Source organism: Blennius ocellaris (genome assembly GCF_963422515.1).
Source record: "Blennius ocellaris genome assembly, chromosome: 4".
NCBI classification, from domain to species: Eukaryota; Metazoa; Chordata; class Actinopteri; order Blenniiformes; family Blenniidae; genus Blennius; species Blennius ocellaris.
The window spans coordinates 585765-610634 of NC_137653.1; the positions used below are offsets into that span (position 1 = coordinate 585765).

At 48.3% G+C, this 24870-nt stretch overlaps 1 protein-coding gene across 1 annotated transcript in view; it reads right to left on the reverse strand.

Annotated features, from left to right (window-relative positions):
- Window positions 1-23736, reverse strand: part of ptprt (protein tyrosine phosphatase receptor type T) — a gene marked incomplete at both ends in the record, with an annotated part of 294857 nt that extends 271121 nt beyond the window's left edge. Inside the window, 1 exon segment of the mRNA XM_080495323.1 lies at window positions 23649-23736. Coding sequence (XP_080351449.1) covers window positions 23649-23736 — 88 coding nt within the window.
- Between the last annotated feature and the right edge of the window lie 1134 nt (window positions 23737-24870).

Below are 24870 nucleotides of genomic sequence, written 5' to 3' on the forward strand. Positions count from 1 at the left end.
ACGCTGGCGAACCGATCGGCGGCAGAAAGCAACATTGAGGAGTTCAACGCTTCTCATCACATTGATTTCCTCCCGCCTCCTTCCGTCTCACCAGGATGACAGATGCTCTGCTTCATCAACTTGTGGTTTTGTTGTTGTTGTTGTTGTTGTTGTTGTCGTGAGGTTCAAACCAGCTGACATGGCTTGATGCTGCTGTGCTCTCTGATTTATACCTTTATTTTTACCACACAGTCGTAATTAAAGTGATTTTCAAGGCATCTCTTCTCAGCTGCTCGTCTCAAGTCTGTCAAAAGAAAGTTGCACGTTTTGTTACTTTTCATTTCAACACCAAAATCTTTTTTTTTGGTCTTTTTTCTTTTTAGCGTTTGTGCTCCTTTTTGTCTCATCAAGTGTCAATCGGAGTGCAGATTCAAACTGTAGTTTGATACGTAATTCTCGTTCTATTCAATGTGAAAACACCTTCCAGTACAGTAACTTAAAGCGGCTCTCGCTCTACTCAGTAAAATCCTCTTTTATATGGAAAAAAAATACTTTGCCCTTCGAGAGGAAAAAAAAAAAAAATCTATCTCACATTGAATTAATTTATTTCCTCTAAGAGGCACATGATTGCCCAGCGACTGATTGAAACACCCAGTGTGTGGTTACGCATATTAAAACTTCTGCCTGAGTTTCAGGTACAGCTTTGGTCTCGTGGAAGTTCTGCTGGTTGGACGACGACAAATCCGCCTGATGCGACTCATCATTTATTCATGGAGCGTAAATCAGGCTTAATGTCATTCAATGAGTACTAGTATCTGTACTCTGTATCGGCAAGTAGCTAAATGTTGGTAATTGTCCTTTACAAACGTGACGTCAGTGCATCCAGAGCGTCTCTGTTTCCAGAGGTCACCTGGCATCATGAACACAAGAGTTCCGACGCCCCCGAGGAGCTTCTCAGCAACAGAAACGCTCTCAAGCGATCCGATGTCAAGAACCGAAAACAGCCTCACAGGCGCCGGTAGCATTGCGCAGAACGTAGCGTCGAGCTAACCACTGCGCGACGCTACTGTAGCCTGGAGAGCGAGGCGTCGAGCTCCTGGCAATGAGAGCATGTGTGAGCCTGAAAATCTTTAGCGTGTAGCATGTAGCATCAGTGGTGTGTGAGCCACAAAACCATTTAGCGTGTAGCATGTAGCATCAGTGGTATGTGAGTCACAAAACCGTTTAGCGTGTAGCATCAGTGGTGTGTGAGCCACAAAACCGTTTAGCGTGTAGCATCAGTGGTGTGTGAGCCACAAAACTGTTTAGCGTGTAGCATGTAGCATCAGTGGTCTGTGAGCCACAAAACCGTTTAGCGTATAGCATGTAGCATCAGTGGTATGTGAGCCTGAAAATCTTTAGCGTGTAGCATGTAGCATCAGTGGGGTGTGAGCCACAAAACCGTTTAGCGTGTAGCATGTAGCATCAGTGGTGTGTGAGCCACAAAACCGTTTAGCGAATAGCACGAGTTGCATCAGCGATACGTTCTGCAGAGACACAGTAGAAGCTCTGCACACGGGAGCGACTTACATTTATTTCGACTGAACTCAGTCGTGACTCCGACTTTATTTTATTCATCTTGTGCAAATTTTGGTTTCATTTTTCTTATGATGTCCTCATAAAGAAAATGAACTTTGTGCAAAGTCCTCGCGTTCTCCCTGAGCGTCCGCGGGTCACTTTATAAACCTGCCGCCTCCACCCTCGGCCGGGTGGAGAAGACGGACGGGTGCTCGTGACGGATGTGGAGACAGAGCGGTGTGTCTGCACGCCACCATTTGGACCACACGCCCTTAAATTCCCACGGCGTCGATGTAATTGGGGCTCAACTGCTGCGCTTCCTAAATCCATCAACGGTAAACGAGGTGCGCAAGATGCATGGCCTCCCAGACGCGGCGCTCATCCATCAGCAGGTGCAAATGTGCCGCCTCGCCTCCGCCTCGCCTCCACCTCGCCTCCGCAACACTCACACATGAAAGCAGATTGATAATCACAGGGGGACGAGTGCAGGAGCGAGAGAACCGACGTGACAGAAACCCTTTAAAGCCGCCTGGACTTTTGTAACTTAGAAGAGAATTTGTGTGGAAGGAGAGAGAAACAACTCGGCTTTTCTATTTTAAAGCCAAATACAGTAATCAACATTACTGAACATGTGATATTTCCTAGTGATTACTCTTCTTCCTCTCCAAATCCCCCGTTCTTATCCTTCATTTACTTCTTTATTCTTGTTTCTGTTGCTCCTTCTATGTGGTTCCTCTACTGCTCAGTCTTCTCATGGGGGGGGGGGGGGGGGGGGGGGTGTAAGGCAGCAGGCAGCGAGGCGGTGATCAATAAGTCAGGTCTGGTTGATCAGTCTGTATTAATAGGAATTAACCTTTAACCTAAAACAAACGCAGAGCGAATCCTCTAATTGCAAATGTCATGTAGCTGCAAGGTGCTATCGACACCACCGATTACCAGCTGTGTGTGTGTGTGTGTGTGTGTGTGTGTGTGTGTGTGTGTGTGTGTGTGTGTGTGTGTGAGGACTCGTTTATACGACAACATTCCAAGTGACAACGTCTCGTTCTTTTAGAAAGTGTTGACGTTTACAGTGAAAGGCAGAGACACAGAACTAGTAGTTATCGTGTCGGGCTCAATACGACAAACTACTGAACTCTACTCTAAAACTAGAACGTGGACTGGACTGGAGTGGACTGGAGTGGAGTGGAGTGGAGTGGCCTGGAGTGGAGTGGCCTGGAGTGGAGTGAGTGGAGTGGAGTGGAGTGGACTGGAGTGGAGTGGAGTGGAGTGGAGTAGCCTGGAGTGGAGTAGCCTGGAGTGGAGTGGAGTAGCCTGGAGTGGAGTGGAGTGGAGTGGAGTGGAGTGGAGTGGAGTGGAGTGGAGTGGAGTGGAGTGGAGTGGAGTAGCGTGGAGTGGAGTGGACTGGACTGGAGTGGAGTGGAGTGGAGTGGAGTGGAGTGGAGTGGAGTGGAGTGGAGTGGAGTGGAGTGGAGTGGAGTGGAGTGGAGTAGCCTGGAGTGGAGTGGAGTGGAGTGGAGTAGCGTGGAGTGGAGTGGAGTGGAGTGGAGTGGAGTGGAGTGGAGTAGCCTGGAGTGGAGTGGAGTAGCCTGGAGTGGAGTGGACTGGACTGGAGTGGAGTGAACTGGACTGGACTGGAGTGGAGTGGAGTGGAGTGGAGTGGAGTGGAGTGGAGTGGAGTGGAGTGGAGTGGAGTGGAGTGGAGTAGCGTGGAGTGGAGTGGACTGGACTGGAGTGGAGTGGAGTGGAGTGGAGTGGAGTGGAGTGGAGTGGAGTGGAGTGGAGTGGAGTGGAGTGGAGTGGAGTGGAGTGGAGTGGAGTAGCCTGGAGTGGAGTGGAGTGGAGTGGAGTAGCGTGGAGTGGAGTGGAGTGGAGTGGAGTGGAGTGGAGTGGAGTGGAGTGGAGTAGCCTGGAGTGGAGTGGAGTGGAGTGGAGTGGAGAGCCTGGAGTGGAGTGGAGTGGAGTGGAGTGGAGTGGACTGGAGTGGACTGGAGTGGAGTGGAGTAGCCTGGAGTGGAGTGGAGTGGAGTAGCCTGGAGTGGAGTGGAGTGGAGTGGACTGGAGTGGAGTGGAGTAGCCTGGAGTGGAGTGGAGTGGAGTGGAGTGGAGTGGACTGGAGTGGAGTGGCCTGGAGTGGAGTGGAGTGGAGTGGACTGGAGTGGACTGGAGTGGCCTGGAGTGGAGTGGAGTGGAGTGGAGTGGACTGGACTGGACTGGACTGGACTGGACTGGACTGGGGGCCGGGTCGCCGCGGGGGAAACGGTGTTCTGATTGTCTCTACTGAGCATGTGCAGAAGAAGGAGGAGTCACTGGCCGGACGGAGGCGGAAACAGAACCACTGTTTTGGGTTTTATCTTGAACTAAGTTGTATTTTTAAACACCGTTGGTTTTTTTGTTTGTTTTTTTTGGAAGATTGTTTGTGTTTTAACCTAAAACAGGGATAGGAATTTAAATAATGACAACAACAAAAAATATACAGAGTTTCATCATCACTTCAAATGTTGAGTTTTCTTGCTGCTGGACGAGAGGCTGAGACGCATGTACTTTTTTTTTTTTTTTTTAAGAAAATGTCAGACAAGGGTTCTCAGACACACAAACAGAAACGGTGAGTGACATTCTACCACACGTAAACAAATTACAAACAGCTCTGTGTGAAAATTCATTACCACACACACACACACACACACACACACACACACAACCAATCACTTAAATGAACCACCAAGCGAGGCATAATTACTCTCTCCCTCCCAGAGTCTCTCACTCATCTAAATGCTAATGCAGTATCTAACCTTTATGCGCCGGAGCTAAGCTAACAATTGGCTTTGGCTTTTGGGTGCTCTTCACCACTGAACTACCTCAATTAACACGGGGCGAGAGACGGAAGAGAGAAAGGGAGGAAATTACAAACTTTTAATAATGAAGATGAAGATGTTCACTGAAATACGGTTGAAGACATTCTTGTGTTTGATCCCACTTTCTAGTACAAACTGAATTACCTGCCCAACCAAAGTTCCTGCATGAAACATATATATGGTGGTCCATCTTTAGTGCTCCTACAAAATAAAAGCAGGATTTTAAGGAAATTGCTCGGTATCATCTTGGCCTAGAAAGTAATGTTTTTGTCTGCGTGTATTTATTCATTTACTTATTTATTGGTTTGCGTGTATGTATTTTACCAACTTTTTGGAAAAAAAACCAACATCATCTGAATTACACGAGATCTTCAGGGATGATTTGTCATCATCCAAGGACCAGTAGATTATATTTTGGCACGTTAACGACAAACCGTTTCCAAATAAATCCCCCAAAAACGGAGAAAAAAAATCTCATACAAAGCGGATGAGAGAGGCGCTTCAAGGAGATCAAAGGAGATCAGCGTCTGTTGCCATGGAGACGCTCAGTGTTTCACAGTGATGTAGCTACCCGACAGGCTCGTTAGCATCCATATGAGCTAACGGCTAACATGTCAGTGAAACTAAATCGACAAATGTGGCGTTGACGAAGAACCGCGCTCTACCGAGTGTAGCTCTAGTTTACTTTATTATCCACACTAGTATCTGAAGTACCTTTAGTCTGTGTCCCACCTTCAGCGATGTGGCGAATTATTATTATTAATATGGTGAAAATCCTTGTGTTGCGCGTCAGACGTGAGCGGAAAAGCATCTTAGACGTTTTCCAACATCTTCCAACGAGGCTGATGTCAAATTACAAACATTAGATGCCGTTTCTGGGTGCGCTGGGAGACGGCGACTCTTCTTCAGCCTTAAAGAACAGTGAACGAGATTTCAACCTTTAGTGTCTCTGGAAATTATTTCCCACGACGCTTCTACATCTACATCTTCTATTCTTCTAGATCTATTCGACAAAGACCTTCCCTGTGAAAATGTACGACCTTGCAACCTATTTGAAAGTTTTGAAATCCGACCAGCGTCTCACAGGAGCCATAAAGACACGAAGGCGACTCATTCGACTTCGTCCTCGCCGACAATCTGCCGCCTGCCACTAAATCAGAGGCTTTGACCTCGTCTCCTCTGGAGCGACGGCGCCCAGATGTGTGTCCGAAGCTCCGACAAGCGGCTCCGCCAAAATAAGAGCTGTGCTCTCGCTTTTTCCACCTCCGTCTTTCCTCCTCGTGTCGTCTAGATTTCGTCGACTGGTATTTCATAAACGCTTGAAAATGGATCTCCAGGGTTGCCAGATATGGCGACATCCCTGGAAAATGGATCTCCAGGGTTGCCAGATATGGCGACATCCCTGGAAAATGGATCTCCAGGGTTGCCAGATATGGCGACATCCCTGGAAAATGGATCTCCAGGGTTGCCAGATATGGCGACATCCCTGGAAAATGGATCTCCAGGGTTGCCAGATATGGCGACATCCCAGGAAAATGGATCTCCAGGGTTGCCAGATATGGCGGCATCCCTGGAAAATGGATCTCCAGGGTTGCCAGATATGGCGGCATCCCTGGAAAATGGATCTCCAGGGTTGCCAGATATGGCGACATCCCTGGAAAATGGATCTCCAGGGTTGCCAGATATGGCGACATCCCCCAGTGGTGGAGCCAAACTCTCTCGCCGTTTCACTTTATTTCAGGTTTTTGCGTGTTTGTGTCGTGTTCTTTATGACACATATGATAGTTTTAGGTTCTTTAATCGTGATTTCTCTTCTGAGATTCGGCTGGGTTTTGAGCCACGTCTGGCAACCCTGGCGCTGACCGGCGTGGCGGCCATGTTTACATCCGTCAGCAGCGTCTTCTTCTTCGGGTCCGACCGCGACGACGCGGCAGCCTGACGGAGGTCCGGTTTAAAACGCCACGTCAACGATCAGGCAAAACAAAACAAAAATGTGAATGTGGGCGGAGCCTAACGCCAACCAATCCACCAGCAGCTCGCTGACCTGGTCGAGTACCGAGGACACTGGTCAGCGGACGAGGTCACGTGACCTCACAGGAAGTAACCGCAGTATAAGATGTAGTAGTGGAGGGGAGCGTAAACAACAATCACATGACTTGATGAAACACGTGTAAACACACGGTTAACAATAATAATACTAATAACAATAATAATGATGATGATGATAACAACAACAACAACAACAACAACAACAACAACAATAATGGGCCTCAAGAGAAACCGGTAAAATCTCCATTTCAACTTCCTGTCTGATTTATTCCTGGACGTCTCACTGTGTTCAGTGTGCAGGAGAACCTTCACCTTCATGTTCACTGTGTTCAGGAGAACCTTCACCTTCATGTTCACTGTGTTCAGGAGAACCTTCACCTTCATGTTCACTGTGTTCAGGAGAACCTTCACCTTCATGTTCACTGTGTTCAGTGTGCAGGAGAACCTTCACCTTCACGTTCACTGTGTTCAGGAGAACCTTCACCTTCATGTTCACTGTGTGCAGGAGAACCTTCACCTTCATGTTCACTGTGTTCAGTGTGCAGGAGAACCTTCACCTTCGTGTTCACTGTGTTTAGTGTGCAGGAGAACCTTCACCTTCGTGTTCACTGTGTTCAGTGTGCAGGAGAACCTTCACCTTTGTGTTCACTGTGTTCAGTGTGCAGGAGAACCTTCACCTTCGTGTTCACTGTGTTTAGTGTGCAGGAGAACCTTCACCTTCGTGTTCACTGTGTTCAGTGTGCAGGAGAACCTTCACCTTCGTGTTCACTGTGTTCAGTGTGCAGGGGAACCTTCACCTTCGTGTTCACTGTGTTCAGTGTGCAGGAGAACCTTCACCTTCATGTTCACTGTGTTCAGTGTGCAGGAGAACCTTCACCTTCGTGTTCACTGTGTTCAGTGTGCAGGAGAACCTTCACCTTCGTGTTCACTGTGTTCAGTGTGCAGGAGAACCTTCACCTTCGTGTTCACTGTGTTCAGTGTGCAGGAGAACCTTCACCTTCGTGTTCACTGTGTTTCTGTGTATTTGGGGTTTTCAGACTAAAGCGACGCCGTCGGTATTCCACGACTGGATTTATTCACTGTTTTCCTCCAACAAGCAGACGCCAATTACTGCTGCCAATCACACACACACACACGCACGCACACACACACACACACACACGCACGCACACACACACACACACACACACATGCATCTTTATTTTATTTTTTTACTTCTGGGTCAGTTTGTTGCTGGTGAAGCAGTTGAAAAGACACAAATCAGCTGCTTGGGGGGAAAAAAGCCTTGCGTGACCTTGTGGTTGTGCACAATGCCTGGAGGACACACACACACACACACACACACACACACACACACACACACACACACACACACACACACACACACACACACACACACACACACACACACACACACACACACACACACACACACACACACACACACACACACACACACACACACACACACACACACACACACACACAGTACACTAGCAAGCGGAGGACAGGAAGGACGGAGGAAGAGGAAGAGAAATACCCAAATACTAGAATATATGGTAATAAAAACCTTGAATGTGACGACTGGTCGAGCCTAAAATCATTTCTAGTCTTTCGTTCTTCATAATACATTTCTACATTAAATACTTCTTAAATCTTTTCACATTATTAATGACTACTTAAGTTTTATTTTGACAGTCACCATAATAACAATCCAACTTGGTGGTTTTATTTTGACAGTCACCATAATAACAATCCAACTTGGTGGTTTTATTGTGACAGTCACAATAATGACAATCCAACTTGGTAGTTTTATTTTGACACTCACAATAATGACAATCCAACTTGGTGGTTTTATTTTGACAGTCACTGTAATAACAATCCAACTTGCTGGTTTTATTTTCATTTCATCATCCAAGATGTCAAAAAGACAAAGTGTTTGATTCTCCATCAAATCTTTAGTTTGTTGATTAAAAAATGTATAAATTCAAGTTTTGCAAAGAGTTGAAGTCAAACTGTGGATTTGTGACGTTAGAGAACGAACCATATTTCACATTAACTTCCAGTAAACATGCAGGTTTATTGTGTTTCTGTTTGTTTGTTTGACTCTGGAGACGAACTGGAGGATAAACTGGACATTTACACTTAATCACTTCTTTAGGAAGAAAGAAACTTTGTGAAAGTGAACTTGGCCATAATCTGTCACGCTGGTTCACACTGCTTATAGAGGACACACACACACACACACACACACACACACACACACACACACACACACACACACACACACACACACACACACACACACACACACACACACACACACACACACACACACACACACACACACACACACACACACACACACACACACACACACACACACACACACACACACGGAGTCATGCATGACGGTGGCATTAACTTTCAACAGAAAATTAGCCTCAGTCAACCAATTAACCAGCTTCTCAATAATCTCGAGAGAGAGAGAGAGAGAGAGAGAGAGAGGGGGAGAGAGGGAGAGAGGGAGAGAGAGAGAGGGAGAGAGAGAGAGAGAGAGAGGGGGAGAGGGGGAGAGGGGGAGAGAGGGAGAGAGGGAGAGAGGGAGAGAGGGAGAGAGGGAGAGAGGGAGAGAGAGAGTCAGTGTGTTGAGGAAAGGTTAATAGGGCCTCAAGAGGAATAAGACAAGGGGGTTGTTACTATCCCAGAACTGTCTAAACCCCCCCCCCACACACACACACACACACTCAGCCAATCACAGTCAAGGTAGGCTCCTCCCCCCCCTTTTGACTCCTCCCACAACCAGGCGGCTCTGCTCTGGCACATGGCGCCACGAGAGGAAGTACTTCCTCCTCTTCCCATAGATGGGCGTGTCTGTGGGCGGAGCCAGTCCAGCTCTCACAGACACAGCAGATTGTGAATGCAGCTCTACTGGAGGAGAATCACGTTTGAGATCCAGGGTTCTGGACCGGCCAGACTGGAGAAACTCATTCAGAGAGCAGGAGGAGTTTTAAACTCTGATCTCTCGCTCTGTTGTTGTTTTTTTGTTTTGTTTAAAAGCGATCCGGCTCAACTGTTTGCATCAACCTTGCTTTATTTCTTTGTTTCCTTTGGCCTTTCTCTCATGGTGGCGCTCTCAGGACGACGTTTGCTGAAAGAAACGTCAACATATGGCTGAAACACCCCGGAGCCATTGGGCGAGGACGAGGCCTTCACATGATGAAGACGATGATGCAATGACGTTTTCAAGCAGCGTCACGACGACAGAATCTATATTTGTTTTTTCGTTCTGTTGCTTCATTTCCTGTCTCCAGCTGGGGGGGGAATTAAAAGGCCTCTGGACCCTGAGAGCAGACGAGAGTTCAAACCATCCCAGCCTCTGACAGATGAGCAGGAAAAAGACCATTTGTGGCTCTTTAAAGTCCCAGTGAAATGAAGGTTCCACCTCCAGAACCCTCTGGTGTCTCTTCTAGAACGTTTTCCTGCTAACTGGCTGAAGGTAAAATGTTAAAACACGACAATCTGAGAGAAAATAGCCGATAAACGGCGCTATTTCCTCTGCTGGGCGGAGCTTCTGACAATAACAGAGTGACATCACGAGTTGTGCACACGCCCAAGTTGTGTTTACATTATGGAGGATCAGAGTTTTGACCACGAAGAGGCTGAATTGAACCAGATTTCATCATCGTGGTCATTTCAAAGCCAGTGATTGATGAAGAAGACACAGAAGGTGGTTCTGCCATCGGTGACCCCGGCTAGCGAGCTAGCGGCTCCTGCTAGCCACTAGCGGCTCAAGCTAGCGGCTCCCGCTAGCCGCTAGAGCTCCTTTTCTCCTCTCTGGTCTCTTCCAGGCTCAATCTTTCATCAAGGCTCATAAAACGCCGACTATAACTTCAAAACACTGTTAAAACTTGGATATTTAAGAGGAAACAAGCCGATATAAACACAACAGATCGAGATCTGCACAACTCGTGACGTCACACATAGGCTCCTCCCACAATGGCCCACGAAGAAGAAGGATTCCCCCGACTTCCTCGGCTGGAGATTGAAAATTCAAATAACTTTGTTATGCGACAACAGTGGTGGGGCAGAGTCGGAGGAACCTTACAAGTAGAACCACAACTGTCGTTGTTTGCAAAGTAGTGTTTTACATTTCACTGGGACTTTAAACGAATAAAAGGCTCCTAGAATCAATTCCCATTTAAACAGAACACAATGTGTTCATACTTTCTATTTTTATAGATTCATCGTTTCTGAAAATGGTATTCAGAGCGTTTATCTCCTCACGCGATGATGAACGGCCGGCGCGTCGTGAGCTCGCTCCGGTCGCAGCCGGCGGCTCGCGGGATCATTTGGGGAGCTGAGAATTAGAACTGTGACGGCGTCTCTGTCTGTTAATTGGGACTCGAGTCGGCGCTTCAGAACGACGACGGCGTTTCAAAACGGCACTTACGGAGCCCAAATGGGCCGCGCACCTGCTTCATGTGGGTCCGTGCGAGTTAAGAGCGCTTTAATGGACCATTATCTCGCTGCAAACAACGGTAGAGGACTTAAAGTATATCCGTAATTAGTCGTGACTCATAACTCCGCGCCGGCCGTCAACAAAGTCCCGTCCAGCAGCTGCTCCGCAATTACCCTCCACCGGTGAAAGCCACCGGCGGATATATGTTCTCAAAGTTTGGAGAACAAGCCCTTCTTCTAGCTTTTTTAACATTAATGCCTGATCTTTACACCTCCCTGAAGAAAAACAGGCCGTTTTGTGTCTGTGAATTGAATTTCCTTCCATCCTACAGTATGAATCAATCTGTATCAATCAGTCACGTCACGATATCAGCATACGTCGGAATATAATTCACAATATTGAGGTTTTCCTGGACTGGGGAAGATTTATGTTTGACCAAATGGGACACATTTGGTCAAACGTGAGGTCTGTGGACCAGAGTCGGTCTGCAAGAGGCTCCAATAGAAGAAGAGAAGAAGAGGTAGAGAGGAGGAAGTAGAGAGGAGGAAGTAGAGAGGAGGAGGAGGTAGAGATGAAGAAGAAGAGAGGAGGAGGAAGAAGGGAGGAAGACTCATTGATTTCTGGTTTGAAGACTTTATATCATGGTTGTTTGTAGCTCCCCATTAGCCACGAGCTAACTAGCCTAGCCACCACGGGCTAAAGAGGCGGGACTTCCTCTTCCTCTCCAGACCAATCGATGAGCCGTGTTTCTTCTTCACTTCCTCTCTGGTCAGTGTTCCAGACCACAGCGCCCCCTAACAGCAGCTGCTGGAACTGCAGGAGGTTTGATCTCTTGGAAGTCAACATGAACGCTAATCCAGCCAGATGAAAGGGTGAAAGTCCTCGGCTCCACCTGTCACGGATCAGCATACGTCGAAATATAATTCAAAATATTGAGGTTTTCCTGGACTGGGGAAGATTTATGTTGAGCGTGAGGTCTGTGGACCAGAGTCGGTCTGCAAGAGGCTCCAATCCTACTAAACCACCGAGGGAACCGTCAAATCTTCAAAGAAAACAGACTTTTTATATTTCTTCTTCAAAACAAAAGTCTTAAGATCAACGACACAACAACACTGAGACACGACCGGACACGTCGGTGACGCTGCGGCCATCAGTTATACAAACATCTCTATATTTTAGAGACTTTTCATTGCGTTTTGCACCAGAAAGTAGAACTAAAATCGGCTTCAAGCTGAGATTGTCGTCATTTCCCAAAGAAAAGTGTTTTGTGGAAATTCTACATTTAGTTTTTTTTATAAACGTGCATGAGTTTTCAAGAGGTCGTAAGAAATGTATTCTGGTTTCACACGACAACGTATCTCGTGAAATTGCGGCGATTTTGCATTTCCGTTCCGCAGAAGTTCCGCGTTTAAACAGCAACTTGTAGAAAACAATGCCTGGTTTCCATGGAAACAGCCCAAACTCTGAAAGCGTTGTTTTCATAACTCCTCACATGAATTGCGTGAAGCTTCCAGGGATGATTTGACATCATCCAAGGACCAATCCAGTAGATTGTAGGACGTTAACGACTCGCTGCTTCCCAATAAATCCTCAAAAGAAACTGAACAAGTTTCCCATGCAAGACGGATGAACAAACGACCGGTCAGAAAACGTATCTGTGACGATCCCGCAAGCAAAGCAGCCGCAAAACGTCTTTTCTGCATCTCGGCCTGCGTTGAAAGTTGCGACTGGCGCAGCTCTAATCTGAAAATGAAGCCGTCAGGCGTTATTTACAGCGACGCTGCCTTTTGCTCCTCCAGCTGTCGTCAAGTCAACGTTTAGCTGAATTTTATTTATGGCGTGTTTGTCAAACAAATCTTGGCTCGACGCAGAACAAAAGATGGATTAAATATAAATGGCGGCTCTGTCTGTTGCCGCGACGACTCCGATTCAACATGATTCAGTGGCGGCGGCTCATCAAAGCATAAAGGACGAATACATCAAGGAAGAAAACGCTTTGAATGATGGATCCCAGGACCTGCAGCTTCAGAGAACCTGATTGATGGTCGTCTTCAACATGAGAGCTGCTCGTCCTGCTGGTGGATCACCGAGTAGAGGTCCTGATCAGACTCAGCATGAGTTACATACCTGCCCCTACCGGCCCTCTACCTGCCCTCTACCTGCCCCCTACCTGTTTCCTACCTGCCCTCTACCTGCCCCCTACCTGCCCCCTACCTGCCCCCCTACCTGTCCTCTACCTGCCCCTTACCGGCCCCCTACCTCCCCTCTACCTGCCCCCTACCTGCCCTCTACCTGCCCCTTACCTGCCCCCTACCTGCCCCCCTACCTGTCCTCTACCTGCCCCTTACCAGCCCCCTACCTGCCCCCTACTTATCCTCTACCTGCCCCCCACCTGTCCTTTACATGCCCCTTACTGGCCCTCTACCTGTTTCCTACCTGCCCTCTACCTGCCCCTTACCTGCCCCCTACCTGTTTCCTACCTGCCCCCCACCTGTCCTCTACCTGCCCCTTACCGGCCCCCTACCTCCCCTCTACCTGCCCCCTACCTGCCCCCTACCTGCCCCTTACCTGCCCCCTACCTGCCCCCTACCTGCCCCCCTACCTGTCCTCTAACCTGCCCCTTACCAGCCCCCTACCTGCCCCCTACCTGCCCTCTACTTATCCTCTACCTGCCCCTTACTGGCCCTCTACCTGTTTCCTACCTGCCCTCTACCTGCCCCTTACCTGCCCCCTACCTGTTTCCTACCTGCCCCCCACCTGTCCTCTACCTGCCCCTTACCGGCCCCCTACCTGCCCCCTACCTGTTTCCTACCTGCCCCCCACCTGCCCTCTACCTGCCCCCTACCCATTTCCTACCTGCCCCCCTACCTGCCCTCTACCTGTCGTCTACCTGCCCCCCACCTGCCCCCCCTCATTTGTATCATTTCACCAAGCTGCACTTCCTGTTTCCAATGAAAGAGGCAATTATCTGTTAATCAGCATGTACACACACACACACACACACACACACACACACACACACACACACACACACACACACACACACACACACACACACACACACACACACACACACACACACACACACACACACACACACACACACACACACACACACACAGACGACTGCAGGGTGATGGAGTGGTCAGAGGACGGGCCGACAGGCAGGTGGAGGGTAAACGAGGCGAACGAGGGATGTTTATGTTTATGTTTATGGGCGGGAAAGAAAAGTGTCTGATGCCTGAAGAGAAATTAAATGAAGAAGGATGAATGAAGAGGAAGCGAGAGATGAAGAGAAAAAAGAGACGAGCAGATGCTGGATTACAGTCGTACACACTTGGCGGTATTTCATACGAGTGTGTACATTAGTGTGTGTGTGTGTGTGTGTGTGTCATCAAGTGTAAATAATGAAAGGCGAAATCCAACTGCCAGGCAAATATTATGATGTTTGCTCTTTTCCGTCTTCTCGCTCCCTCCATCCTTCTCTCCATCCAAACCTCTATCAATCTTAATTCCACCTTCTTTACCAACTTTATATTCCTTTATAATTACTTCTCCTCTCTCACAATTCTTTCTTCTGCCAGTTTTCCCACAGAGAGTCTGTCCATCTTCAGTCCTGTTTGTCCTGCGTCTCGTCTCCGTCCTCGTCTCCTCAAATCTCTCTTTCATTCCTTCATTTCCTTTATTCAGCTCATGAATGTTGAATTAAATTCAAACTGCAGACAAACATCAGCACACGGGAACAAATTACCTCGGGCCATGATGCTGGCGTGAGCTAAATGCTAACGCCGTCATGCTAACGCTCGCTACAATTAAGATGGAGAGAAAAACAAAAGGGTTTATTTTTCTCAATGTTAAACAGGCATTTAGAGAAAACATGTTTCACAGACACCGACGTCCAGGTAGAAACACTGATTCATTCTGAGTTTGCTTGCTAACGGTCTTTCTAGCGGGCGAGAGGACATGACGGAGCACAATGCATTCTGGGTAGTTAGAGAGAGAGAAGCGCATGAATCAGAAAAAGCAGACGCAGAAAAAGCTGGAAAATATCTTGCAAGCAGATGTGGAGTAGAGAAGAGATAGAGAAGAAGAAGAGAAGTAGAGAAGAAGAGGTAGAGAAGAAGAAGAGAAGTAGAGAAGAAGTAAAGAAGAAGTAGAGAAGAGGGAGTAGAGAGGAAGTTGAGAGGAGGAAGTAGAGAAGAAGATTCATTGATATCTGGTCTTATGCGTATCGCGGTTGTTTGTAGCTGCCACGAGCTAACTAGCCTAGCCACCACGGGCTAAAGAGGCGGGACTTCCTCTTCCTCTCCAGACCAATCAATGAGCCGTGTTTCTTCTTCACTTCCTCTCTGGTCAGTGTTCCAGACCACAGCGCCCCCTAACAGCAGCTGCTGGAACTGCAGGAGCTTTGATCTCTTTGAAGTCGACATGAACGCTAATCCAGCCAGATGAAAGGGTGAAACCCCTCGGCTCCGCCCCCTCCCAGGTGAACCTCCTGCAGCTGAACACTCAGTCAGAGAAATAAACAACCGGCACAGCCGTTCTCGGGCAACACTTCCGGAAAGTACCTCAATTTCCATTCTTCTGAACGCGTTTTGCCGACAAGCTCAGTTTGACGACGTCCATATAGACGCCGGTTTATGTTCATTGGAATAAACCAATCACATCCCATCGTTCACCTTCTGCTCAGCTCTGCTGCCGGCAGGAAGCAGGAAGCAGGATCCCAGCTGGCATCAGGCCAGGAGCGTCTGCAGCTATATTAAACAGCAGTCGCTTCACGCCGGCCCGTCCGTTATGCAACTCCTGCATGCGCATTGTGATTTTCATACAGTGTTTTTTTTTTTTTTTTTACAGAGAGGTTGAAAGTGGCTCTGACTACATCTGTGTATCCATCTTCTGGGTAAAACCTCCCACACAGGCTGCCATAAATTAAATTTAGTCGGTGGGAGAATAAAGTGAGGGACGCTCGGATATCATCTAATATATTTTCTTCCTCCTCTCTCTCTCTCTCTCTCTCTCCCGCTCTCCCTCTCTCCAGCTAAACTCCATAACTGCCTTTATTACCTTTCTTTCTTTGGCTTCCCACACTTATTTGTCTCATTTCCTCTTACCCCCCCCTCCCCCCCCCCCCCAGCTTGTTGATTCAGCCGACTAAGCAGCGTCTCCGTCTCTCTTGCCTAACGTCTCCCATTAAATATGGATTAATTACTACAAACCCTTGTTAAGATTCGTCAGGACCTCTTGCATTAATCAGCAGTTAGTTTAATTAGAGGAAAGGAAGTTTCTAATGTGCGGCGGCGCGTTTGTTTTACACCTCCGACATCCCAATCAGCTCAATCACCACTTGATTCGTCTCCAGGTTTTGTTTTGAAAACGTGTTTTCTCGTCTCGGCTGCCACGTCACGCCGCCTTGCTTCGCGGCGCCTTGCTTCCCTACGTTCACTCCTCCGCCCGTCTGCTCTCGGTTTCAGACCTTCACACACGTTCACGTCTTTCCGCCGACACTCGCTTCGCAGGAAACTTTTCATGAAGCCGCAAAACCCGACAGACTGGCTCAAATTGGCCAAAAACATTATTTTTATTCCTCTTCAGAAATCAGAGCAGACGCCTGTCGGTGTCGACAGACTGACCGAAACCTGACGGAACAGAAACCCTCCAAGATTAATGGATGAATATTGAAAATGTTTTTCGAAACAGGAGAAAAAAATTAAAGAAGCCTGTGATGATGGTTTAAATTTGTCAAACGACGGTGGGTCGGTTGGTTGGTTGGTTGGTGGGTCGGTCGGTTGGTCGGTCGGTGGGTCGGTTGGTGGGTCGGTCGGTTGGTCGGTCGGTGGGTCGGTCGGTGGGTCGGTCGGTTGGTCGGTCGGTTGGTTGGTTGGTTGGTCGGTCGGTTGGTCGGTCGGTTGGTTGGTTGGTTGGTCGGTCGGTTGGTTGGTTGGTCGGTCGGTTGGTTGGTTGGTCGGTCGGTTGGTTGGTTGGTTGGTCGGTCGGTTGGTCGGTCGGTCGGTCGGTTGGTTGGTGGGTCGGTTGGTGGGTCGGTTGGTTGGTCGGTTGGTGGGTCGGTTGGTGGGTCGGTTGGTGGGTCGGTTGGTTGGTCGGTTGGTGGGTCGGTCGGTGGGTCGGTTGGTTGGTTGGTGGGTCGGTTGGTTGGTCGGTTGGTGGGTCGGTTGGTTGGTCGGTTGGTTGGTGGGTCGGTCGGTGGGTCAGTTGGTTGGCTGGTGGGTCAGGTTGATCGCCAGTTGGTTTGTTTTGGACAGTTGGTCAGCCGGGCGGCTGGGCAATTGTTGGTTGGTTGATTTGCTGGTCGGTTGATCAATAGGTTGGCCCAGTGGTCAGCTGGTCTGTTGGTTGGGTGGTTGGTCAGTCACTTCCCGTGTTAGTTGGTTGGTTGCTGGTCTGACTCGGTGGGAAACCCGAATCTTTCAGTGTATTAAAGCTGCTGCAGATCCAATAACGTGACACTGGTTCACTGGTTCACGAGACTCTACTTTCACTTCTCGAGCAACGAAACCTAAAAATAAAGATCTACAGAACTCAGAATTCATTACCAACTCTGGAGGAGAGGAAACACAGACGCTAGCTTCACACTGGATCCTTCAACAACTAAACATCTCAAGACCAAGTTCCAGCCTCTCGCCAGAGAAAAGGAAGATACTGTTGAGATCCGACTTGTCCTGGTTCATGACGACACGCCGCATTGCTGCAGAGCCCCGCTTGTGTTTCAACATCACTTTAATAAAACTATTCAAAGCTGATGACATGATTCCCTGTGTCGCCACGAAGCCAATCGGTTCAGACGTCGCCCCGACGACGTGCGACGAGCCGCGGGGTGTAAACTGGTGCAGCAGAGGGAACATCTGTAATTAGCGGAGGCTCATTAAAGCCTGCGAGCTGCAACCCATTACCTCCCTGCCAGGCGTTCCATCGTTACCACGACCTGGGACACCTGAACAAGCGGCTCCGACCTGCTAAATTTAACACTCGCCGACGTTTTCAAGGCGACTTTCGAGAAACAGCCGAGATCTTCTGCAACTTCCGAGAGCCTTAAAGTCCCAGTGAAATGAAGGTTCCACCTCCAGAACCCTCTGGTGTCTCTTCTAGAACGTTTTCCTGCTAACTGGCTGAAGGGAAAAATGTTAAAACACGACAATCTGTGAGAAAATAGCCGATAAACGGCGCTATTTCCTCTGCTGGGCGGAGCTTCTGACAATAACAGAGTGACATCACGAGTTGTGCACACGCCCAAGTTGTGTTTACATTATGGAGGATCAGAGTTTTGACCACGAAGAGGCTGAATTGAACCAGATTTCATCATCATGGTCATTTCAAACCCAGTGATTGATGAAGAAGACACAGAAGGTGGTTCTGCCATCGGTGACCCCGTCTGGAACATGTTTGAGGAAGCAGAAGACGCTTCGTCCTCCATTCGTCCTCGTCTCCTCGCCTCAGCAGCCGCCACTTTTCACCTTTGAGGCTTTGAGGCTCCTGACTTTTGGCAGAACGACCGGCTTCCTGGATCCAACACGTCCAAGAGCTAAAAGACTGGAATCACTGAAGACGAGTCCAGGTGTTACTGGATCGTCTACTAGCCAGCTGCTAGCGGCTCCAACTAGCCGCTAGCCGCCCGTGCTCCTTTCCTCCTCTCTGGTCTCTTCCAGGCTCAATCTTTCATCAAGGCTCATAAAACGCCGACTGTAACTTCAAAACACTGTAAAAACTTGATATTTAAGAGGAAACAAGCCGATATAAACACAACAGATCGAGATCTGCACAACTCGTGACGTCACACATAGGCTCCGCCCACAATGGCCCACGAAGAAGAAGGATTCCCCCGACTTCCTCGGCTGGAGATTCAAAATTCAAATAACTTTGTTATGCGACAACAGTGGTGGGGCAGAGTCGGAGGAACCTTACAAGTAGAACCACAACTATCGGTTTCTGCAAAGTAGTGTTTTACATTTCACTGGGACTTTAAATAAAGTAGTGTGTTATATTTCACTGGGACTTTAAAGCGACACAGAAACTCTGGTTTGTCGAAGCGATTCCGTCTGAGAAGGTGAAGTCACCAAGCGACGAGGGAGACGAGCGTCTGCGGCGTCTCGCCCCGAGGCGGAACTTAACCGCCTCTAAAGGATGAAAACAGAAACATTTTCCACCTCATTGCCGCTTCCAGCCTCCCGCTGCTCCACCCGCTCCCCGACGCCACCGTGGCCTTTTAAGGTGGAGGTGCTCTGGAAGCGCTGCCGCCTCCTTTATGACTGCTGCATCATTTATGGGCCGCCGTAAGTTCAGCCTCCTACAGTTCATGTAATGAAGGAATTAAGTGTAATTAGTGGTTTAGCCTCTTCTAATGAGAGTCGCCGTCATCCAGGCGTATCTTTTATTTATTTATTTATTGGCAAAGTGCCGCTGATGGATTTGTTGTGACCACGTAGTGAAAAGTGTTTCTCTGAAGTCCAGACGAATGTAAAGCTTCTTCACACCACGTTCACTTCTGGGAATTCCTCCTCAGCATGCAGATGAAATCAGTTCAGAGGTTTTTTCAGTACATGGCTGGGTGAAAGGATGAAAGGGTAAAGGGATGAAAGGGTGAAAGGATGAAAGGGATGAAAGGCCACATGTGTCTGTTAACGTCACAGCAGCTCAGAGGAAACCAAAACAACTTTCTGGAAATGGATTCCAGGTGGAAAATGAAACTTTTCAGAAACGCTGCAGGAGCAAAAAGAAAGAAAAAAATAAAAAACCCGGTTTGTAAAGACTCAGTAAGGAAGCTGCGGCCCTGCAGGTTTTATTCCTCCAGACGTCACAAAGGGTCCAGAAGACCAACAAACAACCGTCTAACATCTGGACTGAAGCTTCTGGACGTCAGATTCAATCCAACACTTCAGGTAACGACCTGCTTTACAATGTCAGGGTAGGACAGACAATCGTACTCTTCATCATCATCATCGATTTCTCCACCTCCGTCACACACACACACACACACACACACACACACACACAAGCAGTGAGACAATCAACTTAGCGTCTTTCTTCCTTTTTCTCATCTCTTGTCATCCTTCAAGGCTTTTGGTGGAAATGACAGCCTTTTCGTCTTCCTCCACCTCTTTTTCCACCTCCACCACCTCCTCCTCCTCCTCGACAGCACTCTCATTTCCACTTCTGTCTCGTTGCAGGAGCTCCACTGACCTCCATTACCTTCTCTCTCTCCGCTCACATCGTCTTCCTCTCTTCTGAATGTCCATCTGCTTTTCACAGCCTTTCATCCATTACTACCATTCTCTATTTCTCACCTCTTCATTCTTTCCTCCCTCGCTTCTTCACTCGACCCTTAAAGGGCTCTTATTCTGTAAAATCCACTTCCTAAAGGTTCTCCAGCAGTACTGACCGTCTCTCTCTCTCTCTCCCTCTCTCTCTCTCTCTCCCTCTCTCTCCCTCCCTCCCTGACTTGTTCCAGGTTTTAAAAAGTTAGAAACTATGAATCCAGGGTTTCTGGACCAAGAGGAGGAGGAAGAGCTGAACAGCTGCAGGACATGAGAACTTTATAGATTACACGGTCAAACACGCTCGATTTGAAGTATATGTCGCCTTTTTAAGTCAGCATGATGATAAACTTGCACTTTTTCGCTAAATTTGATATGATATCCACCATAATTAAAATGTCTTCATATCAAAGAGTGTTTAAATGGAATTAAATCCGGGTTAAAGGTCGCCGCAGTGCCTGGTCGTTCTGCACATGCTCAGTAGAGCCGGTCAGACCGTGACTCTCAGGCCGTGCTCTCCTGGGCTTGGCACTTTTATTTTGACAGTCACCATAATAACAATCCAACACGCTAACTTCGTTTCCATAAAGTCGCCGTGTGAACGTGAAACTTTTCTGAAACCAAAATGCAAAAAACCGACAAGTTTGCTGAGTTGAATATCACAAACAATGACGTGTTTTTACTACATTCTGATATTTCCTTCGTAAAAGAACACAAATACTGCTGCTTGGCCATTCGAGGGTTAATCCATTCTATTTTGTTACTCGTGGTTCATCTTCCTCCTCTCTTTTCTCATCATCACGTTTTCCGCTCGTCCTTCCTCAGTCCTCATCTTCGCCTTTACAAGTTCCCCATCCTGTGTGTGTGCGCGTGTGTGTGTGTGTGTGTGTCTATGTGTGTGTGTGTGTGTGTCACATGTTCACACACTAATCATATAAAAGGCTCCATAATTGAAGAATTGCAGGATGATTTGATCAAAGCCAGCGACTTTTCCACGTCCGTCCAACGCGACAAACGTGTCAAAGAGTCGAGGAAAAAAAAAAAAAGTAAAGCTACTTTCCTCAGCTTTTCTCCCCTTTTTGTCCTTGATGCCAAAGAAATCTGATTAAGTGGAATATAAATTGTAAATTGGTTTCTGTAAGGAAACACACACACCTGGAAAGCACATCACCTCCAGATATGACCCACACACACACACACACACACACACACACACACACACACACACACACACCACAGAATAAAGCCATACAAAGATGATAAACAAGCTTTTGAATGGAGGATAAAACAGGTGAGTTTCCTCCCGCGGGGATTAAATCTTCAACGGTTTCATGCAGAAGCAACAACATATGAAAGGAAATGAATTAATCCAAGAGTAAACTAACTGACAGTAATTGCAGGACGGACACGAGGGTGGTCACAACGTGTGTGTGTGTGTTGAGGAGTAACTGACAGGTGATTTAACCCTTCACTGGCTGTCAGGCTGAACGAGAGTTAAAACAAAACCTGCTGCTCGACACAAACGATTAAAAGGACGATTATTAGAAACACTCCATTGTCTCTGGTGTGTGTGTGTGTGTGTGTGTGTGTGTGTGTGTGTGTGTGTGTGTGTGTGTGTGTGTGTGTGAGAGAGACTGACGGAGGGACACATCGGATGTGCCCATACCGCCCCCTAACGACCCACAAGAGAACGACACCACGGGAAAACACGTCCCTCGACTCTCTTTTCTGCTTTTCCTCCAATTATTTCGTGGTGAAGTTTCAGAAAAGTGGGTATATATTTAATTAGGGACGCAAATGCTTTAGAGATTTTAAATATAACTTCGGTAAAATACAAGGAACATGGGTGTGTGATGGAAGGTGAAAGGAAACGAGCAGCGTTTTGTTCTTTTCCATCATCTGAACGAAGCAAAACGATCCTGGAACGTTAATTTCTGAGAGAAGAAACGAGTCTGGAGTCTTTCCCTTCACGTCTGTTCTTCACACCAGCAAAGCGCAGAGACACGTCGGTGTGTTTAGGTTAAATTGTGACATAAAGAACATTTCAGCAGCGACAATGTGGCGTTTCTCTCGTCGTGACGCTCCGCCGCTCCGTTACGCACCGGGAGAGCAGGACGCAGAGGGAGGGAGAGACAGTCCTCCCTTCAAAGTAGCCTCTTTTTTTTTTTTTTTTTGCAGTCCAACAAGTCATGAATACCAAGCAGAAGGTGCCGGCGGAGCGGCGGCCACGGAGCCGGGAGGCCGCTGCTGCGGTCCCGCTGAAGCGGCGGCGATGCGCCCGACGCGGCGGAGCGACACGGAGCGACACGGAGCGACACGCACATCCCGAATAAAGTGGCAGAACAGCGGGGCAACAGTGCAGGTTAAAGTCAGCTACAGTTAAACTATTGGTTGATATTTTGCACACAAAAAAACCCAACATTTTAAATATTCAATCAGCGCGTTTCGCTTTGTAACAATTTAGTTTGATTGGATGATTGTATTCTATAAATATAGATCATTAGATGCCGCTCACTTTATTCTACATTTTCCTCACGATAGAAGTCCTGAATCGTTACAATCGTGACATTTCACGGCCAGATGAAAACTCTTCCAGCGCCTCCGGTGCGTAACAAGTGCCACACGAGGACGGCGGGCCGCCGGCAGCGGAGCGGAGACGCGTCACGGACCGAGGGAGAACCTCCGGGACGTCAAGCTGTGCATCTGGACCCCCGCCGCACTCCCGCAGGGTCCGAACGGCCCCAATTTCAGCTTTAATTCCACATTACGGAATGCGGGGTGTGGTTGTCATGTCGCATTTAACTGAATTTACCTTCGGATGCAAACACTAGTTTTAGGGAGAAAATACAACGCGCTGCCGGCGCTTTAATATAAATGTGTGAGCGCACAGGGACGGGATTGCATGTTAACAGTGACACGTCGAGACCCGAGCCTCCTGCACAACTCGAGGGTTCTTTCCCAACATTCCGCGGCGCAGCGCGGCTTTCTCCTCCAACACCCCGGAGAAACACCCTGCAATGACACACCGGCCGAGTCGAAAATAAAAAAACCCACTGCTGAACATTTCAATACAGTCAAATGAATAGAAATAACCCGAAGCGTCAGAAACTTGAGCGGAGCTCCGGAGCGCACACCAGCGGCAGAATCAGACGCGACGGAACGAAGCGTCCAGGAGCCGCAGCAGCTGAAACCATCAAGCAATCAAGCCCACAAGTCTGTGGCGGAGACAACTCTGCTGGTTCTGCTCACAATAAACCCCACGCGGACGTGATTTTAACTCAACTCCAAACGTGTTTCCAACATTCCGAAAGTCACGCAGCTCAATAAAAAAGACGCGACGGCCACTTTAGAAACACACGTGCTGCTTCGGTCCAGCGGGACCGTTAAGCGTTCACAATAAATCAGCAAACAAATCAGCAAAACGCACAATAAATCAGCAAAACGCAGAGAAAAAAAAGTCAATTCGACCCGATGCTTCGTTACCTGGGAAGAATTGTCCGTCAGTAAATCCAAAAAGTCCAAAGTGAAGGAAAGCGGCCAGCAAAACGCCACAATAACTCCGTTTATCCATCGCGGCTCTTCTCGTGTTTTCTCCTCCTGCTCAGTTTATCTCACATACTCCCGTCCGGTCCCGGAGCCGGATCCCGTAGTCCCGGAGCTGGATCCCGTAGTCCCGGAGCTGGATCCCGTAGTCCCGGGCGGCGGAGACACGAACACGCGCAACTGCGATGGAAATCCTCGCATTGGTGGAGAAAGACTGAAGAAAGACGCAGGAGAAGAAGTTTGCAGCGGAGGGAACCGGAGCCGTCCGTCTCCTCTGCTCGGGTTCGAGTCCGCGCGTCAAGCGCGCACCGGGGAGCGCGTGAGGAGGGAGCGCGGAGCGTGTGTGCGTGCGTGTGTGTGTGTGTGTGCGCGCGCTCGGACGGTCTCTGACAGACTGGAGAAGAGTTGGAGAGGAATGGGGAGCAGTGCGCACCGCACCGGGCGCCAGACACGCGCGTAAAGACAGGTGGGTTACCGCGTGCGCCGCTTCCGGTCACACGTTTCAAGGTAAGATCAAGAAAACGCAGAAGAACAGAAACCCGGAGCTTCAGGTCAGGAGAGGAAAACGTCTCACTGGATTCATGCTGAGAATTGTTTGTTTTTCCTTTACTTATATTTTATTTTTTTCCTCAAATCATCTGTGAAAAAAGTGTTTTGGATTAATTTGTGTCAACCTTCTGGAACAAAAGTATGATTCAGTTAGAATTTGGTCTGATCTATTATTTATGCTGCAGTTGTCAATGAGGCGTTTCTCTTCTGTCCTGATGCACTTTGAGTCATTAAGCCTTTATTTGTGGGACCGGAAGTCCTCATTTCCCTCCAGCTTTGACTCGCTGTGGTTGGCTTCACAGTCCTGGAGGGTTTTAAGTTGCCTGGCTCCCTCCGGGTCCTAACGCCTGCTTGCTCCGCAAGACCCCCCCCCCCCCCCCCCCCCTCACCCCTCCTCCACCCCGCCCCCCACGCCCCCCTCCTGTCATGAGATCCATCTGAACCCACTCATTTTACTTTGACAGGATTTTATTTCAGATGTTTCCTACTGAAGTTCTTTCTCTGATCTGATCTTCATGATATCGACTCTTTAACTTCATTGTAAATTATTTCCCATCAGACCTGAGACCAGACCTGAGACCCGACCTGAGACCAGACCTGAGACCAGACCTGA